The following is a 12,897-nucleotide window of genomic DNA, read 5'->3' on the forward strand; positions in this document are numbered from 1 at the left end:
CTTGTTATTGCTTCACAAGCCAAAAGTAAAAAGGACAGAGAGGGTAAACCATGTTTTCTTCTTTTAGCACCATTAACTGTGATAAATAACACAGTGATACCTACATCTTGTGCTCTGGAGAAGTAGCTGATTTGATTAGGATCATTTTTGTTTGCCTGGGTACAGGCAAATGATAATATACTATGTGTAAGATTGTCTATTACCCATAGTCTTACCTATGCAAGAAATGTAGTGTGATCTGACAGTGTCTTTCATAGAGAATATACAAATAGTTATATATTATCTTTAGAAACTTTCTTCATCTGAACCCATAGGGTAGGTTTTTTTGCCTGCTGATATGTAAAACTCATTCTTCTTACAAACCAGCCAAACAAACCCCTGAACTTTGTGTGGTCAGTTTTGTTTTTTTCCCCCTGACAAAATAATCTCTTCCTGTAAGTGGGTGTTCCTGATGTAAGCCCATGAGAAACATCAGCCCTGTTTCTCATTGGCTTTTTAGTTTTCCTGTGTTGTGACCCCATTCCTTTAAGTATACCTTTAATCACAGAAAATGTCTATCCTGGATAGTGCAAAACCACGCTCCACGCTCTACTAGATCCATATATCCTTTTCTGGAAAAACAACAACCAAAAAATGCCTATACCAGATGACTTGAAGGCTTGTTTTGACAGCATCTATCTACTGTGTAACAGTGATGATGAACTTTTCCTTTAGTTTCAGTTAGGGATGGCATCTGTCCTCAGATCTGCAGCTTGATCTGCTTTGTTACGTGCCTGTAGGAAACAGATTTTCTTGTAATACAGTATCAGCTAATAGAGCAAGAGATACTCAAGCTTCCAGAATGATTCATTTTATGCAATGTTTAAGGCAGTAATCACTTTAAACTTCTTAAAAGATTTCCACCCAAGGTAGTCACTGACTCTCACATCAGTTGTTTCATATCTAAATTTCAGCTCTAGGCAGTGTTTGCCTTCATTGAAATGAAACTGTATCAACTATGTACAAAGCCAGAAGATGAGTCTGTTTAGGAGCAAACCTAGGTTTTTCAGGGTGTTTGCCAAGAGATCTGAAAAAATACATGGTATTTCAGATGGTGTCCAGCTGGGCCTTGGGTTTGGTAGACCTTTGTTCTGATATAACTGGGAACAATCCTCCTGGATCTTAGGGTTTGTTGTGACAAATCTTGGGTGTTTTCTGTAGTCTCTCTAAGCAGGATCCTCCTTTCGGGGAGGTTGTGGGCAGTGATGTGAAGCTGCCATATACATACTGCTTGTTCTTTCCCTGGGATGGGTGTGTACATCAGATTTTGGCCAAGAGAAAGAACATTGTCTTTTCATGTAGGGCCGGAGCCTTTTAGTCATGAAAAGTGGAGTCTGTGTGGTCACTTGCTGCAAAACAAATGGCTTAAGACATACAGGAATTTTCTTATCTACGCAGATTCCTTGGCTGCTCCTCCATTTCTGGCTTTTTTTTTTTTTTTTTGAGATTTATTTATACTTTTAGCCACTGTTAGACAGAATGCCAGACTAAATGCATCTTCAGTTTGACCCCTTCTGTCTCCATTCTTGTGCAACCATACAGGAATTGACTGTTGTTTGTGGCCACTTTGCCCTTGTGTTTTTAGTATTAAGAAGCAAAAGAATGACTAGGAGGAAGCTGGGCTCTTCCTGTTCTAGATGAAGCATTTTGAACATGGGAGGTACATGAACATTGAAGCCGTATTTGTTTGGCTAAACATTTCAAAGATGGTTAATCTAAATAATTTTAAGACCCAAATTCATTACTGAAATCTTAGAAAACCAGTTGCAAAATATTTTCATAATGTTCTTATACAAGTATGAATGTTTTTATACGATCAGCATTTTTTAAGTGGGATTGTCATAGAATCATAGAATAATTAGGGTTGGAAAGGACCTCAAGATCATCTAGTTCCAACCCCCCTGCCATGGGCAGGGACACCTCACACTGAACCATCCCACCCAAGGCTTTGTCCAACCTGGCCTTGAACACTGCCAGGGATGGAACATTCACAACCTCCCTGGGCAGCCCATTACAGTCACTTTGGTATGTATTCTTATTAGGTTTTATTTTTAGTATTTCAAGATACATGGTGTTTTTAATCTTCGGGAATGCATAATTGTAGGCTATGAATCTATGTGTTATCTCTCAACTTCTGTTTGCACCTTGTTTCAGTTTAAACTGGTTTTTGATTTGTCTTATTAAAAATCCAAACCAAAGAAACACTTCAGATCGACTCATGAATATGCTGTTGTGTTGCTTACATTTAATATTCTGTAACAGTGGTGGCTTTCGATCACATTTCCATGAGACCCTCCTTCTTTCAGAAAATCATCTCAACTCTTTTATATCTTGTCAGCTTTAAATGATGAACAGAGTTGATCAACATTGTGGTGTGTAGAGATGCCCAATTTAGTACTAGTCCTAACTGGTCTGTCTGTCCACACAGTGCCCTGTGCAGATGCTAGCTTGATCTCAGGTGCATGTAGTTCCCTTTTGTCAGCTTATGCTTATTGTTGTGTTGGTGAGGTTGTGTTGGCGTTTGTTAGAAATTATATGCTATCTACTAGTGTAGCCCTTTCTGTGCTTTGTTTACTGGGGAGAGTAAACAAGCATTGAGGAAAAGACAGTGGCTAAATGGCATATGTTTTTTTTTCCACCTGATTTTTGCCACACTGGCTTAAATGATCATTAAGTACATGAGAAGCAGTGTCATCTCTGAGATTTGTTATTGTCAGAGACAGTTGTTAGCTGAAAGAAAAGGGAAGCTCTGATTGCATAGTTGGCACCATGCTTATTCATTGCCAGACATAAAAATTGTCTCATTTTCATTTATATTTTTGGCTCTTAGTTTCAGTTGTGGCCTCCACAGTAGTGGAGGGTTTCTCTTACAGAACTGAAAAATACTTTCCTATTATTTCTTTTTAGCTTTTGGGAAGCAAAATACCACTGGTACTTTGTCATCAGATCTTCAAGAGAACAGCAGTGCCATTGCTTCTCAGTCATATAATTTTCCCAAAATTCATACAGTAATTCTGTCCATAGGCTCTAAATACTCTGTGATATGCAAAAATTTATGATCTTTCTTGTGTTCCTCCTTCTTTAGGAATCTTCATTAAAAAAACCCTTTATATTAATCAATCTACAGAATCAACAGAATAACTGATGAAGTCAAATTTGTCTGTCTTAGAGAATCATAGAATCACAGAATGGTTTGGGTTGGAAGGGCCCTTAAAGCTCATCCAGTTCGAACCCCCTGCCAAGGGCAGGGGGACCTTCCACTACACCAGGTTGCTCGAAGCCCCATCCAACCTGGCCTTGAACACTGCCAGGGATGAGGCAGCCACAACTTCTCTGGACAACCTGTTCCAGTACCTCACCATCCTCACAGTGAAGAATTTCTGATATCTAATCTAAATTTACCCTCTTTCAGCGTAAAGCCATTACCCCTTGTCCTATCAGTACATGCCTTTGCACAAAGTCCCTCTCCAGCTTTCAAATGCTAAAGAATGCCTAAGTCTTCTAGGACTCCATGACTCTCTGTTTTGCACTTTTCACGTTTCCTGTCTACATGTGGTGGAATGCCCCTGGGCTATGATTCCTGTTCCAGTTAATACATAAGATAACAAATGTGCTTGACAAATATGATGTCTCCCTTTTTAACATGCGGAGTGTTTGTTGGTTCTAAGAATCTGTATTCCTCAGGCATTGTCTCAGACATAGCATAGAAGAGCATTTCAGGAAGAGCAGCAAATGGTTCTTAAAACATGGTCATAAATTTTATACTTGGCATTGGCTTTCCAGCCTGTGTGCTGAAATGTTTATTTTTCTTTTCAACTTTCTCTTTTCAATTAGGAGGATAATACCTAGGAAGAAGTCCTGGGTATTGAAGAAAGCCAGAGAAATCTTATTTTCTTTCTGCCACATACTTTGAGTAGAAATTGAAGGTCTCCTTGTGTCTTCAGGTCTAAATGGCACTTTGCCATACTTCCTGTTCCCAGGATGTTTGTCTAGAGGAAATAACACTGCAATAGGCTAATTCAAATTGAATTCTTTTGAAGTCAAAAGGAATGGAGAATAAGTGCATATCCTTTAATGAATCTTTAAAAATCTCTTTCTTAAAGCTCCACAAAACTTTTACTGTGTTTTTACATCAAAAGGTAGATTTGCAATATGATTTTAATGTTTGATACATAGGAAGAAAGCCAAGGAGCTGCACAAGTTGAGACTGTGAAACCCCGAGTTATTTACGTGAGAAGGAAGTCTGAAGAGATGCAACGAGAAGGTAAATCAATGTCAATAAGCAAACATAGTTCTTTCAGTTAAGCACATCAATTTTAAATGTTGTTGTATACTGATGTATAATGAAGTTCTGATTTTTTTCTTTTTAAATTTGGTTTTCTTTACTACTAATTCTCAAAATTTCCAAATGTTCATATATAGTGTCTATAAATCTACATGATTATGATATTGTTAAGGTGCACTGAAAGGATTGGAAAGGTATCTGCATGTAAGTCATCAGAATCCTTGCAATTAGGTATTTTCTTTAAATTTTTGTTTGCCAAGAACATTACAATATGCATATTATGTAGTCAGCTGAATCTTAATTGCTTTAGAGAATGTTGTTCAGCAAACAAAATATTCATACTCTTGTGATAAATGGGAGTGGTTCATGTGCATGAGAAAATGCAAGGGTATTGGAGAAGAACTGAAAGATAAGAAAAAGTTAAGATCATGCAAATGTGAAAAAAAGATAGAGCTTTTCAATGTTAAAATAGCCTATTTTGAGGTGGGCTTCAAGCTAGTATTTAGCAGTTAGTGACCTTCTTTTGTGAAGGACACTATGTATTATCTATGCATAACTATGCTATTTTTGGAGATGTCGTGGTTTAAGCCCTGTCGGCAAGCCAGCCACACAGTTTCTCTCTCCCCAACCTTCTTTCTTCCCTTCCCCCCCACCCCGCTCCTGGAAGGATGGGTAGGAGAATCAAAAGAATGTAACTCCCATGGGTTGAGATAAGAGCAGTCCAGTAACTAAGGTATAACACAAATCACTGCTGCTACCACCAATAATAATAATGATAAGGGAAATAACAAGGGAAGAGAATACGATACCACCCGCCGAAAACGAGCCCGACTGAGCAGTAGGTGCCCTTCCGGGTAACTCCCAGTTACATCCCAGGCATGACGTGCTGTGGTATGGAATACCTCTTTGGCTAGTTTGGGTCAGGTGTCCTGTCTCTGCTTCGTCCCAGCTTCCCCTCCTCCCTGGCAGGGTGTGAAATTCACAAAGTCCTTGGCCAGACCAAACATTTGAGTAGTAACTAAAAACATTGGTGTTATCAGCCCTGTACCCAGGCTGAAAGTCAACAACACAGCGCTGCACTAGCTACTAAGAAAAAGAAAAAAATGACTGCTACTGCTAAACCCAGGACCATGAGATTACTTAACAGTACTTGTTAAAAGCATTAAAGATATTGCATGAGAAGGAGAGAATATTTTGTTTCTTGTAGTTCAAGTCAGTGTTGGAAAAACAAGCTGTGCATATTACTGCCATATTTAATTGTTGTAGCAGATAAGTTTGTGGAGGTGGTGGGGGAGATACATGGCGGTTTTAGTGTTTCATGCTAAGAACAGGAATCTAACAACCTGCATGTCAACAATATATGCAATTATGATTGCTTCACCCTAGTATAGACCAATTCTTCCTTCAAACACTTTAGAATAATTCATTGAACTTCCTCCATTTATTTTTTTTTTAACATCTAATTGAATTATAATTCTGATGGAATTATTTTGTTTCAAATATTTCTAAGTTGTAAGAAAAGGTCAATGCTATTGGTCACAGGACTTAAGACCCATCATGGTTTACATATGAAGAAAGCTATGAATAATGTAAAGTCATGAATGATGTAAAAATTGTTATGAATAGTGGATTATTAGTGGAAAAGCTTACAGAACTGAAGTGGCACACCTTAGTGCATGTGTGTGCTTTGTTGTAGGCACACTTATCAACATGTGGTTTTAAAGTGGGTAAATAAAGACCTGATTTATTAAAAAATGGAGGCTAACTCCAATATTAGTGGAAAATATTGCAAGAAGAGCTGTATATTTCCTCTGGTATTCAGAAAATCCAAATTTCCTTAGGAAAGAGAATTCCTGGTAAGTTTAGCATGACCTCTAAATTGCAAAAAAAGAAATTATGTAGCAGGTCTGCCTTTGCAGGATCAACCTGTTCCCAACTTCAAGAGCAGTTATAGGAATCTTCCTTCTCTTCTTTCTAAGACTTCTATTAAGCATCAGAGAGGGGGAAAGAAGGGGATAGTCTTTCTAATACTGTACTTCATGATTTTACACTTTTGTCTTAAAGTGTTAATAAGGCAGCACTTTCAGCCTATATCATTGAGTAGGGTCTTAAGAGAGTGAGGGATTTAAATGGAGTAAAATATTTCTATTGAATCTGTTTTCTGGAATATTTATTTAAAAAAAAAAAAAATTTACCTGTACTGTAGTACAAAGTATTCAGGCACAATCCAATTATGTCTCTGTGTCAAATGAAAATGTTTGACCACGAGATGGCAGTAGTCAATTTTCTTCGAAACAACAAAAAAAAGATGATTTATATACCAGGATAATTCTCATTCAAAGTATACATATTTAATGAGCCAATAAAAATCTAGAGGATTTGCAAATGGAAGTAACTTGTCTGTCAGTTTTAACCAGAAGGTCTTGTCTCTATAAGCTTTACCACAGCAAACTTTATCAGGCAAAAAGTTGAAGGTAAAAATTAATAAGAATCATTTGAAACAAAAATGAGAACTTGTAACATGATAAAAGAGTGTGTTTTCAAATACAACATTTTAAAGCTAAGCACATCTGTTACTGTAAGTTCAAAGCACCCTCTTGATAAAAACTTCATGTCAAATTGTTGCCTTCACTGAGATAGCAAGAGACAATGAGTACTCACCTGAAAATGGAAAAGCAATTCAGAAGCAGGACTATTTAGGTATTTTTTTTAGAGTTTAAAGGGTAAGTGATTGTATCAGCATTAGTGCTTGTAAAACCTAGAGCCCTGAAATGAAGTGTGAATTCAGGGCATTGGGAGAAAGGGGAAATCATTTTGGACTTAGAGCTGGATGTAAAAAGAAAAAAAAAAGCTTTTTTCATTTAATTGATAAATACATGACAAATTTTTTTTCATGTTTTGTCTATGGTCATAAATATATATATGGTAGAAGTTTCTTTGGTTGTTTTAAAAAAAATTGTGGTCTAGAGTGAACATGTGTTTTTACTGAAAGAAAGTTGATTGATGTCTTCTAATGAAAGTTGAAGTTCAGTAGGACTGTTACAATATCATGCCTGAAAGGGTAATGTCTCCTGAAAGTTACAATTAAAAATAAACCCTGAATGTATTATTAATTGAAATGTGTGCCTTCTGTAGACACAGTGGAGACAGTGGTTTGAAAACATACATTTGTAGTATATAATATACATTCATATATATTTTTGGCTTTATTATACCCTTTAATCTTTGTGCCATTCCTTCATATATCTTCATAAATTTAATATGATAATAATTGTTGTGGTTGGTGAATGCACATATTTCCAGAATGGAAGCATTTTCAGGCTTACATTAATATGATTCTGAATTTTTAAATTAAAGTGAAAGAACAGGTGGCACTGCTTGACTGTAGAGCATTTTTAAACTTTAATATGAGCAGCTCAGAACCAAGAGATAGGTGTATCTTCACTTAATTATTTTTCTACAGCACAGCCTCTCAAAATGTGACCTAGAGAGCACAACTTCATGATAATAATTCCTTTTTATCTCTAGCTGGTGAATTATATTCAGTCGGCCATAAGTATATGGGAAAGTACTATTGGGACACTAAGCAATTGGCTTTGTTGCCACAGAGAGATAGCAAAATTGCTTGTGGGAGGAGATGATCTGTGCAATAAATGAAGAAGAGGGCAAGAAGCTCTTAAAACAATCTGCATAAAAAATAAAGCTTCCAGAGTTGCTCTTCAGTATTGAAAATGGGCTACTTCTATGTTAACACTGACATTATGCTGTATTGAAAAATGTAATACTGAAAATATGGCTATAACTAAAGAATTTTTTGCCTCTCTTCTTCAGCCAGGAATTGCTCAGAGTTAGGTTTTGGGTTATTTTTTCTTGAAACTGTTGCAGCATGAGGCAAATCTCTAACAGATGCTTCAAGGAAGGAAAATGATTAGGATAAGGCTAAAGGTCTTTATTTTTTTTCTTGGAACTGGAACTGTTTTGGTCAAAACTTAACAACTAACTATTCTACTGAAAGTTTACTTTCTCCTCAATATCCTGCTGTTTCTCTTTTTGGACTGAATTTCACTAAAGGCTTTTGCTAAAGACTGTCCATACCACCCTGAAAACAGCAGCTAATGAAGCAAAACAGAGCTTTTCTTTCACACTGTAGAGAGTACCACCACAGACTGAGAAGTAGAAAGAGTTTACATAGCTTACACTGCTCCTTGAATTTGACTAATTTCTGAGAGGAGATCTTGGAAACTGAAGTAATGAAATCAATTAGCTATAATTATGGCATTTTTCAAGCAAATGTCCTGTTAGAGTTTTATGTAAGTTTTTTGGTGTTTCTTCAGAACTCTTACTTTGGCTCTATTTTGACTCTGGTTTTCCTATACGGTTGCCTCCCTGTGCTATCAGATGGCTCATTGACATAATTCAGTTAATATATTTTACATTTGGGCAAGTCAGGAAATGCAAAGCTTCATTTCCCACAGAAACTGTGTCTTGGCTATAAGTGATCATAGCTTTTAGGTGCTCGAGGGGGTTTAGAACAGCAGTTCACAGAGAGTTTTCACTTGTGGGGTTTTTTGGTTTTTTTTTTTACATATCCTAGCAGTTATATGATAGTCCATGCATTAGAAAACATGCATCCGAGTAATAAGTATGCATTTTCCATAATATCCCTACAAAATCTTCAGTAGCTATACTTGAGAGTTTCTAGTTTGAATTATTATAAGTCATTATTTAGCTGTGTTACACTACATTTGGAACAGGAGTTTTGAATTCTTGGCTTTTGTAAATATTATTTATCTGTTAAGAAAGTGCCATTTATATCTATGGTTGCTTCTTTTCTCACTGAGTTACTTTAGTTATTTTTTCAGACAAATGTTAAAAGTGTTTTTGTTTGGTTTTTTTTTTTCATAGCTTAAGGCAAAGTCTTGTGTAGAATTGTTACTGTAGACAGTGATATCCTTCTGCTCTGGTTGTGTTCTGCTGCTTCAGCATAGGGTCCTGAGAAACCAAGCACCAGGAGCTGCTATGGGTTTCATGGGACTGTGCACATCCTTGCACTCACTCATTCCCAAAGAATCTTCTTCTTGTAAATGGTCCTCTAATCTCCTAGACACGTCATTTCTTCCCCTCACTGTTTTGTGCAAAAGGCATGAACTACAGGCAGGTGAAGCACAAATCTCCCTGGTATAATTTTTAGACTCCTAGATGTAATTTGATTTTTTTGAGGCATCTAAGTTAATTGAAATTCAAGTAGTCAAGTAGTCAGGTGGAGAAATGACCTGCCCAAAGAAAAAACAGCTTATGCTTAGAGAAAACTGTACCGTGCAGGCTCATACTGCCTTGCAGCCAGAGGATTTCTTACTGACGGGCACAGCTGGGTAGAAGTCATTCTCCTCTGAAGTCCATTTCCACACCATATATCACCTTGCTTTTATTTCAGCTCTATATGCATCACTTGGCAATTTTTTTCTACTTTTAAGAGGTTGAGAGTTCTCCACTTTCTGCATGCACCTTTAAATGGCACAGATACAGTGCTCTGTCACTTCTGCAGTATTGTCAAGACATTTTTCTAACCTTCTGCTGAGGCTTTTGCTGTGGGAGGTATGTGCAAAGGCTGAAAACTTCCCTTTAGTCTTCCCTTGGTGCCTGTACGGATGATACTTTACACCCATCATGATATCTGCACAGCTTTGTGTGTCTTCAGGTTTCCTTTGTACAGTCCACTTGCGAATCAACTTCTGCACCGTGCTGGATGTGTGTTTGGTTAATCTTTAGAGGGAAGGTATTTTGCACTTTCCATGCAGAAAATAGAATAAAGCGGGGAATCTTCCAGTGTGAGCTTAAAGAATGTTCCTGCTTAGAAATTTTACATTCAGGAGATGAGGCTGGCATCTATAGCCCCATTGCACAAGCAGGTGAAAGCAGATCAAGGTTATTTCTTTCTCCCTTTTGATTGGATCTTTGTGTTTAAAGTACACTTATTTTGCTGAGATTTGGGGTATATTTTTGTACCAAGCCCCTCCTCTGGTCTGTACACAGCAGCAGGAATTTTCACTGAAATTCCAGCGCTAGTTTGGCTTTTTCTGTGGAAAGGGGGAAAAAAAACCCTTATTTGAAGTGACATATCACTACTTAAAAGATTACTTCCTATGGAGACTGTCATATACTTGGATTTCTTACTTGTCTTTTCTTAGATTTACTGGGTCTCAAGGTAAATATCCACAAATCTCATCCGATTCTTTCTTCAAGCCTAGATTTTAAGGGATTGCAGGTGATCTAGTCCTGTGGTATCCCTCGAAGTGCATTTTATATCTCATAAAGTTCAGAGCAGTGACAAAATTAAGCCTGGTATTTCACTTATAACAGGGGTTATAATGTGCAAATAATGAAGGACCAGTCCCTTTTTCATACTGATAAGCTGAAAACCTGTGGTACTGCTGCATAAAGCATTTATCCAATGTACATTCTGGAGTTCATACACCCTTTTTGCCTCAAAGTATCCTGTGGCATCCGCTATGGATGCCTGCTGAGCATCAGCTGTCTGTATCATATCACACAGACACCAGAAGGTTCTGCAGATCTTCTATTGTTAAGTATATCTTAATAACGTAAAGGATTTTACTTCCAAATGTATAAGAATTTCTTAAAAAACAACAAAAAATAATTACATTTTGCTTTTCAAACATTTGTGACTACCTGCTGGAATCAAAGCAGCCCAGACTGCCAGGCAGTTCTGCTAAGCTGCATGAAGCATCACTGCTTCATCCCTGCATGTGAATCAATGTGGATTTCTGCATATTTCCTTTTTTTTATTTATTTTTTTTCTTTTTGCCATCTTGGTGGTTTTGATTGGGTTTGGGTTTTTGGGTTTGGGTTGTGGTTTTTTTTTTGATGGTTGGTTGGTTTGGTTTTGGGATTTGTTTGTTTGGGGGGTTTTGGTAGCTTATGTCTCTTGTGACTAGGCATATTCTAGGCAGAAGTTGTCATTAAAAGGAGAGTACCTCTTGCTGCTGCATATCCAGTCTGAAGAGTTGGAATGTACTAGCTGAGAGTCCTGAATTGTAGTTTCCACTTTGGCAGTCTACCTTTTGATCTTTCACCAGTTCCAGTTTCCAGTTGTATAAATCCACCTATTGTCAGCCTGTCTGGGGTGCAAGCTGGAATTTGATGCTTTTTCTTTTTGTAAGATTCTCATGTGTTGGCGATTCAGCTGGAGTTGCTGTGCATTGCAAGCAGGGTATGGTCTGGGTGGAAAGCATTAAATACCATCTCAGATCTCCTGGATGCTAACACACTCCTCACAACAATTGAAATTGTTGTGCCAAGGCAGTCTTTCTCACAGCCTGTATAGGATCTGTAAACACACTGGGATCTGACTGAAGCAGCTTTGTATTGTGTATTATGATTTGTATGCACTTTTAGAAACTTACAGTAATTGCTGTTGCCTTCATTGTAAAGAGCAAAAAATAAACACGCACAATAAACCCCCTTAATGGGCAGTGATCCCACTGGCACTGATCTTGAGTAACTCTGAATAAAAGCAGATGGTAGCAAGCTGACTAGGCTGACCTGCTTTCCCCTTTCGTGCAAACATTGCTTATATAAATGGGGGGCACACACAAAAAATTAATGGGCTTGGGCAAGCCACCTAAGGACAGAGGCTCCCCATGTCCTTAATGCTTGCATCAGCCTGAGGGCTGTTTCCTGTTAACTCTTCTCTGGAGGGAGAAGTTTCTCACAAATTAGTGGTTCCACAGCTCTGGGCCCATGCTTTGATAAGAAAGAACTGATGTGCATCTAGAAAGTAAGTGTGCGTAGTTGTTCTGTGGCCTGTGTGTTGTGGTAGAAAATGGTCAGAATAGTCTTCCCCTGAACCTGCTACTCATTTATGTACATATAATTGAGTCTGAAGTCCCTTTACACGTCATCTTCTGTCATAATGTTGTGAAGAAGCACTTGATTTTTATGGTCTCGTACTCCTTTAATTCACATGTGTATTTGTTAGCAGTTATGGTAAATGAATTTTAATTGGAATTCCTGGTTCTAAACGATGTGCCTTACTATGTCACCATAACAAGATGTGTTGTAAGAAGTAGCATTGTCTTTTTCAGCAGAGCATTTGGCTGGGGTTATTACCTCCAGGAATATGCAACAGCCTCTGCCAGAGATTACAGCCTGTAAAAGTAGTTTCCTCACTAAGATATGTTTATGCTGCTTAGTCACTATTATTTTCAGCCTGGAACATTAGCCTGACTACAGCTAAGCTGGTTAGAAAGTGTTCCAGCCATCTCAGGTAACCTGCTGCCAACTTTGTGTTAGTTTGGTTGGCAGGTGCTCTACAGGATCTTCTAGGATGACCCCCCTTACTTGGATTAGCAGTCATTTAAGTAGGCGTCTTATCTCACACTTATTTTTTAATGTTAAAGTTATGTTTCTTTTATAAAAGACACCAGTATCAGAGTGGGAAGTCTTTATACCTTTGGGTGCTGGCAACACATTGCATGGGTACTGTATGGTGAAGATGAGTATTTATAAATGCATATTTCAACTTGGAGTAACATATATAGCACTATGATAGG

General features: G+C 37.7%; 1 protein-coding gene across 2 annotated transcripts in view; it reads left to right on the top strand.

Annotated features, from left to right (window-relative positions):
* Positions 1-12,897, top strand: part of KIAA0586 (KIAA0586 ortholog) — a 77,050-nt gene that overhangs the window by 47,322 nt on the left and 16,831 nt on the right. For both annotated transcript variants that reach the window (XM_065682747.1, XM_065682745.1), the window contains exon 30: positions 4,216-4,303. In XM_065682747.1, the coding sequence (XP_065538819.1) occupies positions 4,216-4,303 (88 nt within the window). The remainder of the gene's footprint in view (positions 1-4,215; positions 4,304-12,897) is intronic.

The sequence above is a fragment of the Lathamus discolor genome, chromosome 6, assembly GCF_037157495.1.
Source record: "Lathamus discolor isolate bLatDis1 chromosome 6, bLatDis1.hap1, whole genome shotgun sequence".
Classification (NCBI taxonomy): Eukaryota; Metazoa; Chordata; class Aves; order Psittaciformes; family Psittacidae; genus Lathamus; species Lathamus discolor.